The sequence below is a fragment of the Acomys minous genome, assembly GCF_964271855.1.
Source record: "Acomys minous genome assembly, chromosome: 14".
NCBI lineage: Eukaryota > Metazoa > Chordata > Mammalia > Rodentia > Muridae > Acomys > Acomys minous.
The window spans coordinates 60,005,702-60,021,791 of record NC_140496.1 but is presented as its reverse complement, the minus strand read 5'-3'; the positions used below and the strand labels follow the sequence as shown (position 1 = coordinate 60,021,791).

The 16,090-nt window shown below is 49.8% G+C and overlaps 1 protein-coding gene across 1 annotated transcript in view; it reads right to left on the bottom strand.

The window, feature by feature from the left end:
• The window catches only part of TSPAN2 (tetraspanin 2), a 40,140-nt gene that overhangs the window by 22,785 nt on the left and 1,265 nt on the right, over positions 1-16,090 (bottom strand). The window contains exon 2 of the mRNA XM_084756573.1: positions 545-647. Within this exon, the coding sequence (XP_084612699.1) occupies positions 545-647 (103 nt within the window). The remainder of the gene's footprint in view (positions 1-544; positions 648-16,090) is intronic.

Sequence of the window (16,090 nt, the reverse complement as noted above, 5' to 3'; positions counted from 1 at the left end):
CCAGTTTGGAGCTGGAGAGAGGTTAAGAGCACGGCCTGGCCGGGCGTGGTGGCGCATGCCTTTAATCCCAGCACTCGGGAGGCAGAGGCAGGCGGATCGCTGTGAGTTCGAGGCCAGCCTGGTCTACAAAGTGAGTCCAGGATGGCCAAGGCTACATAGAGAAACCCTGTCTCGAAAAACCAAAAAAAAAAAAAAAAAAAAAAAAAAAAAAAAGAGCACGGCCTGTTCTTCCAAAGGTCCTGTGTCCAATTCCCAGCAACCACACGGTGGCTCATAACTACTTATAATGATATCTGGTGCCCTCTTCTGGTGTGCAGGCTCGCATGCAGGCAGAACACTGTATACATAATAAATAAATCTTAAAAACAAAACAAAAAGCAAATCAGTTTTACTGGGGCCTTCTTCTTTTCCGGAGAGAAGAGGAAAAGGTCACAGAGGCACCTCCAGTACCAGGTGAAATGCATGTATACAGAGGGCCAGGCAGTGGTCCCTCCCTCTCCCCTGTCCCTCAGACCCAACCTTTAGGGAAACTGAAGTCACTCACCCACATAGAAATACTCTGGGGACTTGTCCTCTGATGATAAGTCCTTTATGGCACCTCCAAACCGAAACCATAGTCCAAATGCAATAACGGCAGACCCAGCCAGCTGGAAGATAAACAGTAGAGTGTTTACTATGGGGCAGGAATGTGTGTACAGGCTGCGTGCACAGGGTGCCCAGGCTTGGAAGCGTTCCCCGTGCAGAAAGCATCTTGCTTATTCTTCATGTCTTGCCAGGAGGGAAACCAGGCTTAGAGGCAAAAGCATAGGCTCAGCGCCCTCAGGGCCCTGATGCATGAGCAGCTCTGGGCTGCCCTGACTCCTGACACAGGGTTTGCTGGGCCATTGGGTTTTGCTGTGGTTGTTTGGCATGCATGGCATGAAAGTGTGTGTGTGTGTGTGTGTGTGTGTGTGTGTGTGTGTGTGTGTGTGTGTGAAAACCACCATTCCAACAACATTCTCCCTGCCAGGTATCTGCCCTTCTTGTTATGGTCTCTTGTTGGGTATACTGGACTTCCTCACCAGCATCTTAGTGAGTGGCCATTGTCTCACTCAGCGGGAAGTCACCAAGAGCACGATGAACTCTAAGCCCTGGGGGAAGCCACCTTCTAAATTAGAAAAAAGCAAACAAACCCACACCAGCCTCGGTGCCCACCTACACTTCATGATGCAATTTCCAAGTAGGCACTTGTGAGCATGCTGATATCCATGATGCAACTCCAACTCTGTTCAGAAATTCCTGCAGCCCCGCCCCCTCTTCTTGATTCCTACACAGTGACCACTACCCTGCCTCTGTCCAGGGATGGTTCTGCAGGCAGGGAAGGAGATTTTTTTTTTTTGGGTTGTTGTTGTTGTTGCTATTTTGAGTTTCCATGGAAAGTGAGAGAGGAAAAAGTGTTTTTCTGAAAAGGCATGGTCTGTGCGCTATGTGGCTCATGGAGAAGCTGAGTGGCTGGGCAGGCTGACGGCTGGTAGAGTCATCACTGGCCATCCTCTCCTGAGGCTGAAGGCTGTTACAGGCTCAGCCTTGACAGTGGCCACAGTGTTGTGAGAAGCTACAGCCTGGCCTGCTGCATGCAAGTAGCAATTCTGAGCGCCCAGAGTGGGCTGTGAGGAGAGCCCACAGGGCAAGGGGTCTTTTAGAATGGTCAGAGGGCTGTGACAGAGAGCAGTGGAAAGGAGGAGGAGGAAGGATAGAACCTTCAGAGGGATGTCCTTCCAATGAGCTCATGTGCCATCCATACTGTGTGTATGAACTTAAGCATAAAACTGATAAACACAAAAGCCAAGTGTCTGTCACCCCTATGAAACTCTCTTATGACAGCCGCTTGTACCCAGAGGTTACAAGCTTCAGCTTAGCGCCGGATGAACATAAAGCCTCGATTTGGGGGCCGTATGCCTTTGTGCTAGAAAAAGCATTCACTAAGCTGTGTGTGATATCTGCAGGCAGAATATCTTCCTGGCAGTGGACACCTGCCTCTCAACTGGCAGGGACCCATACTGTCATAGATGCCACCTCTAGTGGCTCACTGGGATCTCCTAAATGGGTCTGGTTGACAGTGACACCCACCAGGCTTAGAAATCGCCACCCTAAGAGGTGGCTCTAATGTAGGAAAGCACTCTTAGCTTGTCCTTCCATCTTCGAAAGCATCTTAGGACCTCTAGGGTCTGTGTTTTGTTCTGCGTGTGCAGAAGTGTCCTAAAATACAGAGGCGTGTGTGGGAAAGCTGTGTTTCCAAAGGACACAGAAGAGGGAATTTTCCTTGGTAAAATGAAAATGTCTGCAACTTCCTGTTCACTGTGCCCTGTTCACAGAGCCACAGGCCAGCAGGCTCCAGCCAAAATGCTCTCTCCACAAACACCACTCTCGAACATCACCGTATCAATCAATTAACAGTTATCTACAGGGTACCTTGTGAGTGCAAAGCACTATGGGAAAATCAGCAGAGATGTAAAAATAGCATCCAGCCTCTGCCAACTCTTCCGGGTACTGTTGGGCAGCCCTAGCCGCTCAGCAGACAACAAGGATCTGCTCTTATCTGAAAGAAGGGAGCGCACCCACAGAAGCTGGGAGCGGAGGCCAAGGAGGGAATGCAGAGAAGAGGCGAAAAAAGGGGAGACCCAGTCGGGCTTAGGCCAGAGGTTTCTAGGCAGGCTCCTTCTTTCTTGTAGGGCTGCTTGTAAGAGACTCGGTTCTGCCCCTGGAAGGTTACCTGGCTGGATGTATGGGGCTTGCTTCCTTTTCATCTTCTGCTCCCCAGGGCCAGTGTGGCTGGCCTCTTCAGAACTATGCAGGCCTGCCTTTAGTGAGGAGGAGTGGGCAGCTGAGTTCTAGCAGCTGGCTACTCCCATGTCCAATAACTCAGGGTTTCCAGCCCCCAGAGGTGACACTAATTGGATAATTCAAGAGGCAGCTAAAAAAAAATTGAGCTTTTGAAAGACTTGTCTTTTGAAAGACTTTTTGCATTATATATGTGTATGTGTATTAAAGATTTATGTATGTATGTATGTATGTATGTATGTATGTATGTATGTATGTATGCAATATGCCTGCACACCAGAGGAGGGCACCTGATCTCATTATAGGTGGCTGTGAACCACCATGTGTTTGCTGGGAATTGAACTCAGGACCTCTGGAAGAGCAGCCATGCTCTTGGCTGCTGAGCCATCTCTCCAGCTCTGCATTTTGTTTTAAAGAGCAAGGTAGAATGGAAACATGAGATGAAATCATGCTAAGGCTCAACAATGTTTATCTTTGAAGGGCAGACTTGCAGGTGATGCTTCCCTTCTGTTTCCTATGGGCTCTACGTTCATCATGACTTAGTCTTCTGGGCTTAAAAACACAGCTTCTGAAAAAGCATCGCGTGCCACCTTGTATGTCCAATATGGAAAACGGAGAGTCTTCTCAGGCAGTGCTTAATCCAGGAAGGTGCCAGCTTTGGGGCCCTGGCAGTTATGTGCAGGGAAGAGCACTGATCTCCATTAAACCTGTCCCTAGAAACTCGTGGGGCTGCCTGGGGTGAGCCTGCCCAGCGGCCCTCAGAGGCTTCCCTGCTTTCCAGTCTCTCTGGTGCCTTAATGGAAAAACAGAGTTTCTAAACACAAAGCAAAATGTACTGAGAGAGGCCGTGAGCCCAAACTCAGCAGCCACCACAGAGTACGGAGGAGGTGACTAGTCGCGGGGACACCCTACCACGAGGCACATTTTTGGAATCCCTGAACACAAACTCTAATTTATAGCTGTCTGGATCATCCTCCCAGACGGAATCCATTCGCCCAGTTCTGGCACAGATGTGTTTCAGGCATAATGGAAAATGAAAAGAGAGGTTGCAATTTAGAACCACTGGGCAATGGGGGGAAAAATCTGCGCTTCCTCGTCCACGCCCCCCAACCCCTGACCACATACATGGCTTTCCTCCCTGAGCCAAGGAAACTGTGGCTTAGCTGAATGTCATTGCTGTGCGGCAGGGAATCCTCCCAGAATGCTGTGGGCTGTGTTAGGGACATGTGGGTGAGGAGCTGGCCCGGGACAAGACTGCCTCTGCTTCGGCAGGAGGCACAGCAGCCACAGCAGCCACCGTGTAGCTCTTTGGCCCTTCTGAATGCTCCGGCCCTGTCAGGCTCATGAGATGCCATGTTTGGTGCACCTGGGGTTGATGAACTGCACCCTAGAAACTGCTCAAGGGCGCAGGGCGGGGGCGTGGGAGTGGGGTGGGGGGAGTCATACTAACTCCATCCCAGCGAGAGCAAAGGAGCAAGCTCCCTGTCAGTCTCCATGTTCTGTGAGAATTCTCTACAGAAGATGCTTTCCCCAACACTGGAGGGAAGCTTTCAGGCCTCTTTCGTCTTAAACTCTACAGGCCTGTGCCACCACCCGCTTAATCCCCACCGTTTTGCATTTAGACACACTGTATCTGTACTTAGCTAAGGCCTAAGCAAGCGACAAAGGAGAGAAGGTCCCTTCTCCAGTCCTTTCTTCTCCCCCCCACTTCTATCTTCCTCCAGTTCTTTCTGCCTTTCCTGTACTGTTAGTAGCAGTCAGCCATGGTCAGGTACCCAGGCCAGGTACTGTGCTCCAGGTCAGAGATGTGGAAGACCTTCACATGAAGAAACACAACAAGACGCAGGAAGAGCACACATTACCAAGGGGGAGGTGCAGACCACAGCGCTGGCAGGCGGTAGCCACCCCATTCTGCTTTACGCCTTGAAGAATGAGTTGGGTTTCATGGAGCAGCGAAGACTTGGTGGGGTGAGAGCGCTTGAGGCAGAAGGAACAGCACAGAGGGAGAGGAGGCCTCCCTGACCTCCAAGCTATGCTGAGAACAGACTAGGGCCCTCATCCCAGGATGCTGGACAGCCATGGCTCATGTCTTCTGCTTAGTGTCCATCGTCCTGGGAAGGCCACTGCAGGGCCCCGAGGGGTGGGAGACACGACCTCAGCTCTGCTTTTGATGGGAGTGAGCAGCAGGTGCCTGAATGTTGCTTGGCTGCCAAGCATGGCGAACAGCCACAGAGGAATGCTCAGGAAAAGGGCAGAGAGGGTGCTGAGGGGACGGTAAGGAGACCCGTGAGGGCCAGTGGGAGTCACTGGAGCAGTGAAGGGCCACTGTTGAGGGCCACTCTGCTTCTAAGGCCTGGATTGCTTTCAGCATCCCTAGCAGAATTATAAGAATAAACACTGTTGCCTTTGCAGAGATGGACTTTTCTTTTTATATTCATTCGCCTATTTTGTGTGGGAGGTGGAACATGCACGTGCCCCAGCACATAGGTCAAAGGACAACGTGTGGATGTCCATAATCCCCTGCCACCCTGTTGGTCCTGGGGATTGAACTCAGATCGTCAGCTGTGGCAGCAAACATCCTCATCTGCTCAGCCACCTCCCTGGTCCCAGAAGGGACTTTTCATACCACAGAGTGGGATGAACCTTGGTGGTAATTACTAAAAACAAATGAGTAAAAACACTAAAAATAACCGGGTGGTGGTGGCGCATGCCTTTAAACTCAGCAGAGGCAGGCAGATCTCTGAGTTCAAGGCCAGCCTGGTCTTACAGAGCAAGTTTCAGGACAGCCAGAGCAACACAGAGAAACCCTGTCTCAAAACCAACCCCCCCAAACCCCAAACAAACAAATCAAATCAAATCAAATAACCGCCCCCCCCCCAACCACTAAAAATAAAGCCAAAAGCAAATGAATAAAACATTTCAAGGGAACACCCGTTATAACCCAGGAGGCAAGGATTCAGAGGTGAGGAAGAATTTGTACTTTGGTCGGATAAGCCACTGGTAGGAATCTACCAAAGGCCAGCCTGTCACAGCCCCTGTCCCCCACCGATTACTGGGTGCTCACAAGAGAGCAGGGTAGTCATTGTTTTCCTGCAGGTCAGTTGTACACATGGCATTCCAAAAATGCAATGAGAAAGCTGGCTGTGGTAGTATGTACCTGTAATCCCAGGATTTAGGAGGCTGAAGCAGGAGGATTGCTGTGAGTTTAGCACTAGCCTGGGTTCTGTAACTAGTATTAGCCAGCCTGGGCTACATAGCAAATACTAAGCTAGCCTGGGCTACATGACAAAACTCTGTCCCCAAAACAGCAACAACAACAACAAAAATTTAAAAGAGCCAGAAGTTGTGGCATACACCTTTAATGTCAGCACACTTGAAGCAGAGGCAGGGGGACCTTTGTGAGTTAGAGGCCAGCTTGGTCTACATAGTAAGCTCTGGACAAGCCAGAGCTGCATAGTGAGACTCTGTTTTAAAATAGGACCAAGAAAGTCAAAAGGAAGGAAGAAAGAAAATGTTATAAGATAAGGTAGTTTTAAGGAACACAAGAGAAACTACAGTATGAACATGCATAAAATAAAAGCAAAAAGTGGTGACTAGACCGAGCAAGGAACAGACGGGGGCCACACGAACCCACCAGGAAGCAGGACAATCACAGGTATTTTCATGGGTAAGTTATTTTAACAGATACTAGTGCTCCACAGAGTTTGCAGGACACAGAAATCAGCCAAGATGTCTTTAGAGAAGACGTTTACAGTCTAAAACTCAGTGGCAAAAAGGATGGAAGGATCAGATTCAAAATGTTCTGAAGCAAAGCAGATGGGACTGAAGTTTCTATCAGGTAAGAACTATCTGCAAAAGACAAGCCCTCCAGCTCCACGCAGGGCAATTCATGCCTTGAAATTGCATTTTACTGCATGTCCCCCCCTGCACCCCCCCATCTTTCCATGGACTGCTGATCTCTCCCTCCCTCCCTCCCTCCCTCTCTCTCTCTCTCTCTCTCTCTCTCTCTCTCTCTCTCTCTCTCTCTCTCTCTCTCACACACACACACACACACACACACACAATAATAACGTGCAGTCAAGGACAGTTCCTCCAGCTGCAGGGAGGCAGTACAGAGACACAGGATGAAGACTGTGCCTCTTTCTGGATGCTCAGCCTTCCCCTCCTGGACACAAACCACCTGTACGACAAGGAGCAAATGTGTGCTGCCACCCAGCTCTCTGCTGATGAAACCAAGCAGAGAGGATCCTTTCTGGGTCAAAAGCATCCCCAGGGGAAGTTCTAGCCAAGCATGTGTGCTTATATCCAGTGGGAGACAATGCAAGGGGTTCAGCTGCCTTCCTGGCTCCCTGTCTTTTCTCATGTGGGGACATCTGCTTTTGCTATTTCATGGCTAACTCTCACTCCAGCTTGGCTCTCAGCTCTCAGGTCACTTCCTTGGGGAAGTCCGTCCTGGCCTAGATATGTGTGTTGTTTCATAGCCCACATAACTATTGCTATTTAAATATTTCTGGGTTGTAAAGGACTGAGCTCTGTGAAAGTAGGGACAGCACCCAGTGGCTGGATGCTAAGCATTTCCCCCTCGGCCTTGCAGGGCTAGCGTGGGGGAGGAGGGCAGAGTACCACTCAGCTGAAGAATGAACTGTGTTCTCGGGAAAGTACTACTCCCAAGTCCACCTGCCCCTGGGAGACGGCAGCTGCAGAGCAGACACAGTGTTGGAGGCACGCAGCAAAACACTCGCCCACAGTAAAAGAAAACACAACCATGGCACTGGTGATCAGGTTTCAGGGAAGTGTGTCGAGAGCCCGTGCACGGTCACAAAGAATAAACCTGTATGTGCCCCTCTTCCTGGCCAAGTTATGCACACTTCATATGGTTATGATAACACAGACACACATACTTGCTGCCCTTTAATGAAAGCCAAACAAAACCAGCCCTGCGTCCTTCCTTCCCCACGGTGAGTGCTGTGTGCACACGAACCCAGCTTGTGTGCTATTCTTTTTTGGGGGGGAGGGATGAAGCCACATAAAGTTGAAAATGAAGCCTCCATCCTAGAGTCTCCATTAAATGCTTTCCAGCTAATGCTTGCAGGCGGAGTCACAGTGAGCACTCAGGAAGCCTGATCTGATTGAAGGCCCCATTACGCCTCCAACGAAGGGAGTGCTGCCTCAGCCTTGCAGCAGGCAGATGTCACCAGCACATTTGCTTTGGAAGATGACACTCATTTGCTCCGAGTGGAAAACCGGCTCCCAAGACTTTCATTGTATATGTAGCAAAAGCAAAGCCAGGATTCAGATGGTGTTTTCTCAAAAGCAAAGATTTTTTTTTTAAGCCAGGGAAAACAAAACAAAACAAACAACAACAACAACAACAACAACAACAAAACAAGGGCTTAATACCATATGACAGTCCTACCAAATAGGCTCCCTTGACATCATGACCGGACCGGGTAGAGACCAGGAGGAAGGACTGCGGTGATAGCCAGATGGTGACGCGTCTGTTTGGAAAAGGCTAGTGGCTCCCGAGTCTCCAGCGTGTGTGCTTGCCCTCTTATTCCTTCATAAAGGCAACCTTGTGCGTCCTTCAGGTAAGAGTACATTTTCAAATTATTTATTTATTATGCATGCATGTGTGTGCATGGATGGGCATGTGTGTGTGTGTGCGCACTGCATATGGGACTGCATATGGAGGAGAGAGAGAATAAATAACCGGTTGGCTCTCTCTCATCTTCCACCATGGGGCCCCAGAGATGCAACTGAGGTCATGAGGCTCAGCGGCAGGCACCTTTACCCACGGAGCCACCCCAGGAGTGGACTTCATGGTGACTCAGTGTTTATTCTTTGCTCTGCAGTTCAAACTTTGATAGGATCAGAAGTGTTCTGTTCTCAGGAGAGAACACTTGACTGTGCATTTGTGACAAGCGTGCCCCGTGTTTGTTTGTTCAAGTTGTTATGAGGTGAACTTGAGTGGGTCAGCTGACTTTGCTGGGAGGGCGGTTTACAAGTGCTGTGGGGGAGCTGGGGTTTCAGGGAAAGAAGGTGGCGGGTAAGAGGGTGCGGGCAACTTACTGCTGTCAGTGGACAGGGCCGGGGGTGTTATGTTGGTTCAGTGCGTGTGCACGAGGCCTGTGGGCTAAAAGTATGGGGAGGAAGTAGATTAGGGAAGCAGATTAGGAAGTAGGTTAGAGAAGAGCAAGACTTTGGAGGAAGACAATGGCTTTGTAGTTTTCCCTACACAGTAAAGCAAAGTTACAGTCCCTAGACAACTGTTGGGGGACACACAGCTTTCTTAGTGAAGGTCACAAAGACCCGGAACTAAGCCCACCTCTATCGCGCAGCAGCCAGGGGGAGGTTCACCCAGGGGGAAGTGCCTTTCCGAAGGTCTTAGATTTCCTCCCTGCAGCACCCTGCTGGGTCTTCTCTAGTTTTATCCTTTGCACGCACAAACACTGATCTTGGGAACCACAGTGACTGACGTCACACCTTGACTATACTGAGCGTTACACAAAGCAGAGCGGCGACATTAAACGACAGTGAGAAACAGTGGCAGAAAGTAATGCTATGTGCTGAGTTTGTATGGGAACAAACGGAAACACCCTGTTGCCAGAAAGTCCTCTCAGATGCCTCCATTTCTTTAATTTTAGTTTAGGACCTAGGAAGAGAAAGGATGGAAATGTAGTTATGAGACAAAGTAGAACTATACTTAGTCTGGAGTTGTCTAATAGGATTTTTTTTTCCATCGAGGGGGTGGGGAGATGGGCCTAGTTGTGTTATAAAGGTAGCCAGGGGTGGTGGCTCCCACTTGTCATCCCAGTGCTGGGAGGCAGAGACAGGGGGACCCCTGAGCTCACTGGCAGGCCAGCCAAGCTTACTTGGTGAGCTCTGGACCAGTGAGAGAATGTGTCAAAGGAAATTAAAAAGGTGGATGGCACCTGAGGAATAATAGCTGAGGTTGTCCACATGTATGCATGCGCATTATACACAAGTAACACACACATGTGCGCACGTGCATACACACACACACACACACACACACACACACACACACACACACGCACACACATTTACCATCTGTGCTGCCCTGTATCGTAGCCATGAGGCACCAGTGGCTAGTGAGTCCTTGAAATGCTTTCAGTAGGAGGGAGGGCAAGAGCATTACATTTCATTTCCCTGTAAGGCTAAGCAGCCCCATGTGCTCAGTAGCATGGCCACCATATTGGATGAGCAGGTGTGGAAGTCACTCACACGCTCATCCTGGCTCCCACCTTCTCTCCCTGAAGTCTGAGGACTCAGGTCAAGGATGCTGGAGCCTCAGCTGGAGACCCAGTTCCGTGGCCCCCGGACAAGTCTCTCTCTTCTTGGGTGGAGCTTGGGGATAGCTGATGCTGCTTTTCAGAGGGCTGTGGTGAGGGCTGAAGGGGTTAATATGAAGCTACTCAGAAAAGCAGGAGCGCTATCATCCTTCAAGCCTCTGATGCCAAAATTATTATTTTTTAAATGGTCTCTTTAATACAAACTTGCCTCTCTGAGTAGCTCTTCTCAATTTCTGCCTTGTTTTCTGTCTTCAGCCAATCGGTCACATTCCTTACCCTTCTCCTGTGTCTGCCACAGGTGGGGTATTTTATGCATCTCGGTCCCAGTATTTCTAGAATGCTTCAAGACTGGACCTGACCCCGGCTACAATTTCCAAGCCAGCAGAACTTTTGTTTGGTTTGGTTTGGTTGAGATAGGGCCTTACTGTGCAGCCCAAATAGGCCTTGAACTAGATAATCCTCCTGCCTCAGCTTCTGCATACTCAGGTTATAGGTGTGAGCCACCATGCCTAACTCTAGTAGTTTTTCCTTTCTTTGTGCATGTGTACGTAAAAGTGTGTGTGTGCGCATGTGTGTATGCCTGGTGCCTATACATGCGAAGGTCAGAGGATTTCATAGGTGTGCTATGACACGTCTGTCTTATTCCCCCGAGGCAGGGCCTCTCACTGGATCTGGAGCTAGGACGTCAAGCAGGTAGCAAGCCCCAGTGACCATCCTGTTTCTACCCGTCCCCCCCCAGACAGTGCTGCGTCACGGGAGCAAGCGGCCATGCTCAGAGCTTTACACAGGCTCTGGGGATTGGAGTGCGAATCCTTCTGCTTATGCAGCAGCTGCTGTGACCCACTGAGCCACTGCCCCGTCCTCCGGGACATCTCCTTATACTTTCTATTCTACATCCCAACACACTAATAATGTGAAAAGGTGGGAAATGAGAAACCTTGAGCATTCTGTCTGCTGAGCCATTCAGCTTTCATACTTGCAAAACGGGCCCAATTAAATTATTGTGAAAATTAAAAATATAAAGACTGTGAAGACAGAGGTTGCTAATAATTCATTCTCAGGTGAGATCATGTATGTGGAAACATCTTGTAAACTACAACTTCATATGCAGGTTAATTAGAATTGTGGATTTTTTTTTCTTAATGAACGAGGATGCTGAGAAAGGCAGGCCAGGGTAACCCCCGTTCATCTGTAAGAAGCGCCACAGTCTGCTGGATCGTCCCATCTCAATTCGACCTCCCTTCATCTCTCAGAGACCCTTCAGTGAGGGCAAAATCACTTGCTCTAACAAGAAGAGCAAGCCCGTTGTGCAGGTCCTGTCAATGCTAAGGCTGGAGGAGAGAGGCGACCCAGAGAGACTTCAGGCAGGGGCTCTAGAGTAAAGCTGTGAGACACAACTCAAGGCAATTCTAGGACTACAGAGTGTAGAAGAATCCTTAAAACAATAAGGACAAAGCGGTTAAGGGAGGTCACCAAAATCAAGCCCAAAACAATGGTTGCCCCACCATCTAGAAGCAAGGATCTCCGAGCACCAACGCCAGCATCATCACCTGGGGGTGTGTTATAGGTGCGGACCTATTAAGTCAGAATATGTAATTGCATTAGGCCTCCTGTATCAATATTCACGTTATACTAGGAGACGCACAGACCACCAAAGTCTGCGCCATTTCCATCTCTGGCCCCTAGCTGGCAGCACAGAAGCATGGCAGGGACCTAGCAGCTCTGCACATGAACTTTTATCTGGAACTCCGTTGACTCTCTCAAACGCCAAGGGACAAGAAGAGAGGATGCCAGCTCATAACAGTCCCTGCCTCCTAAGTGCAAGACCAGAAAGGGGATGAGCTATTATCCCAGTCAACATGGAGGCCAGGTAAAGGTGCAGTGCTTCCTGTTGGAAGGTTGGGGTTTAATCTCTGAATCGGGGTTCAGGACGTCAGGCTATAGGGGGCGGCTAGGCCATGTTTGCTGAGTGAGCGGACCTTAGAGGGAAGACTCCATACCTTTCATAAGCTGTCAAGACTCCAGCCCCTTTGATTGGCTGGCTATAGGCCACTTATATGCTCCCTCTTACCTTGAGCAGCCTCCTGAACTAGAGGCCCTGTCTCCCGGCCTGTCCCTAACAGAATCCCACCATCATTAACAGAACTTAGGTTACTGAGCATCTCTGTGCATGCTGGAATTTTTTTTTTTACTGTACTTGTAGTAACTTGTTTTACCTGCACAAAGATCACAAGGTGACTGGCATGCTAGAGGTCAAACAACTGAGTCCAGTCCAAGTAGAGAGATCTATAGGTCTAGGAGTGTAAACTCTAGCAGTGTGGTACCAGAATCTACCTTCCGGGCTTTAGTTGTCTGGATTTGAATCACCATACTCCTGCCTAATGTCTACCACAACACTAGGCCTCTCCACACTGGCCATGCTGTGCACTCTTTGCTCCTCCTAGCATCCCTAAGGCCCCTCTGGTGCACAGCAGGGAAGGCTGGCCAATGCTTCTGTCTTTCCACGTTAATAGAAATCACTGGTGCAGGCTACGGACAGACAGCAGGTTGTCTGGGAGGCCCCAAAGGCTCTCCCCCCCCTCCCCCCCACCCCCTCTGCCCATTCCCCCCCCCCCCGTCCTTGTACCATCCATTTTAATGAGTGGCTGTTCTGCAGTTGTTGTTTGAAATGTGTGGGGCAGAGAAGGAACTATAAGCTTTGCCCAAGCCAAAGAGACAGTCTTTTCAGAAGCGTCTAGTAGGCATCACCAGGTGAAAACCCCAAGTTGCATCAATCTTGGTGAGGGAGAAAAGACAGGGCTTCCCCGCTTGCCATATATGGCATGTGGCTTTCAACCAGGACCCGCCTCGCTTCCTGTTGGACACAGGCCCCACTAGCCCAGAGCAGCACAATGATAGGAAAACGCTGAGCAGACAACAATAAGCCAAGGAGTAAACAGTGGCTAGGTTTTCTTCTAACCAACATATGTGGCCGGGTTGGTTGTAGTGTTTTATTTGTATTGCTATGCAACAGAGGGGAAGAAAAACAACAAAGGTGATTTCAATGCAGTCAGGACCATGCAAGCGGTGTGACTGCAGTGTCCTGACTGCAGTGCCTGAAGTCCGACCCAACAGACACAGGGCAGCCATCACCTATTAGATCAGAAGCTAATTTAGAAGGGCTAAGGACTAGGCTCTTCTTTGGGTTTTAAACTGTTCACCACTAGGTGTGAGTCCAGCCGGTTCCCTGCACTGGTTCTGAAAGGCCTGGCTGAATGTTTAAAAAACCAGAGGCGTAGCTGAGGGGAATGGCAAGCCAGCTGCCAGGACGGGGCTCCAAATCTGTGACTCCCAGACCACAGAGCACACTCCACAGCCTCTGTGCTGGCCTTCTGGCCAACTTCTGGCAGGCCAGGAAGTGCTGTCACCACCGGGGACCCTGTACCTCAGATGGAAGACATCTAAGGGTGTGTGGGGACACTCAAGTCACTCCCGAGGGCTTCCTTCCGGGGAAAGCTCCTCAGCTGAAAACAAAACAAAACAACTTTAGAAACCAGGGCGGGACTTCTGTGGAAGCGGGTTCCCTCAATGACACGGTGACAGGAAGACACGTATATGATTAATTATCCCATACAATTCACTTCCCCAAGTTGGTAGCTATCTGTTTCAGTTTGTCCCTTTCACTTTACCAAGAAAGCTGACAGCACCTGCTGCTCATCCATGGCCTGCCCTCTCACCGGGAGCCACTGTGTCTTTCTAGCTCTCTCCTGGACTCAGTCTATGAAAGCAATGTTCGGTGTCTCCGCAATGAACAGGCAGAGATATGGCAGCTCTCTCCATTAAGCTGATGTCTAACATCAGGAAGGCTGTTCACATCCTGGTGTCTACCCTGGAGATCCATTAACCCACTCCGTAATTAATCAGAACCTCCTATGTGCTGGGCACCATTCTAGGTGCCGGGAAATGGCTGTGAAAACAACAGAAAAAACAATTCCTGCTCTCACAGAGTAGGAAGTTTTAGCGGGGAAAACATCCAAGTATGAGTTGAGAGGATATTGTATAGTTACCCACCAAAGAAGTCACGTGCAAGCCACTTGGCACACAAAGATACTGTTTGTCAACAGTAAGGGCATCAGGAGAAAGACAGTCAGTCTTTATTGAATGCTCCCTGAGTATCATGCAGTTAATAATACAAGTAACCAACAACCTCAAGCCCCTGCCATGTCTAACTGCCTTAGGCAAGTGGGATCAGATACTTCACATGTTTCCTTCGAATCCTCACCGCAACTCTGTCCCTCCAATTGAACAGATGGGGAACTAATCCGGGGAGTAGGACCATCTTGCTCGGGCACAGCCCCTCACTGTGCTTTCCGATGCTCTGTGCACTCAGGCCTCACAGCTCTGTCTGCCGCTCAGGTGGCTCACAGTCCTGGGCTCTGTTCCTCAGCTGGTGGCTTGCCTTTGCCCACTCTTATGCTCCCAGCTCTTCAGTGGCAGGACTACAGTGTTTCTCTGGAGCAGTTGTTTTAGGCTCTTCACTGATACTGAGATTTCCTTCTCTGAACTCTGTATTTATAACACATGGAAAAGGCCATCTCTAGTCTCAGTGACAGGCACTCAAATTTACTGGGGTGTCACTTCCCTCCCTCCCTCCCTCCCTCCTTCCCTCCCTCCCTCCCTCCCTGTGTGAAGCTTGTCACTCGGGTCAGTCTGCCTAACTTTGTTTTGCTGTTCAGTATGCACTGTTCTCATTTGTTCAGCTAAAGTAGCTGTATTGGGAACAGGGCTTTAACGCAGTGGGCTCAGTCTATGTAGTTTAGAAGTGGTTCTGAAGCATCCCTGTGAGGTGGGACTACCTGAAAGGCCTTCTAGAAAGCTGGCCGGGCCCCTCCCCCACAGCGTCCGATTCAGCCAGTCTAGGCTGGGCTGAGAAGGTACCATCTCTGAAAAATTCCCAAGGAACACGCGATGCTGCTGATCCAGGAGCCACATTCTGGGGACAGCTGGTTCACTGACTCTCCCACGGGCCTTAGATGGGATAGACAGCATTTGAGTTCTGCGTCTGCCACTCAATAGCTGTGACCTATTTGAGCCTCTGTGTCTTCATCTCTGAAAATGGGGTGACCTGCTTGCTCGTGAGCACTGTAGTAAGGAAGGGGATGTAGGGGGCCTGGCGCTGTCCCCGACCCCCACTGCAAATGTCTGGTAAGTCTGCAGAAGCGAGCACGAAATAAGCGCTAAACCCAGCCTGAGACTTGCCTCTCAGGCTCACAGAAAAGTTCGAATTTGTAAGTGGTGAGAGTGAAGGGTGTCACAGCAGCATGGCATCTATAATTAACAGCTTTTGAAATTAAGCCAGACTTCTAAAAAAAAAAAAAATACAACACAAGGGCACTCAGAAGTACTTCTTCCCGGAGTGTGATAGATGCAAGTGCCAAGGAATAAAAAAAAAAATCTATGTGTATTTTTAAAATTCAGGTACCTCCTCCAAACTGTCCTTTGCTGACCAATGTTGGTCATGACCAAGTCTCTGAAGTCTCTGAAGAGCTTAGAGTTGCTGGAGTTACCCAGATGTCAGGGTTAATGGGTTGGTAGACACAAATGGCGCACATCGTTCAATAATTAATTACTTATTGTCCATACAACCTCCTCGTCAAGCATCGCCTCCAGCCCACTCGTCTCAAAGCATCTCTGCTCCTGCTGTTACTCACTTCTCCCCAGAAGCAAGACTTCTCTGTCTTCCCTCAGGGGCTGTCTGAGCAGCTACCCTGGCTGGCGTTCTCTTACCGGAAGGCCAGTTGGGACTGTGCGGAAAGGACCTCTGACAGCTTTCCAGGACCTGGGAGAGAGTATTCCAGGGACGGTCCACCCCTAACTATGCCCTGATAACACAGGAGAGTGGGGCCACGGCCCTCTCTCCGGCTGTCTCTGCACATCTCTAACTGGGGAACATTGCCAGGTCTATGCCACCCTGCAAA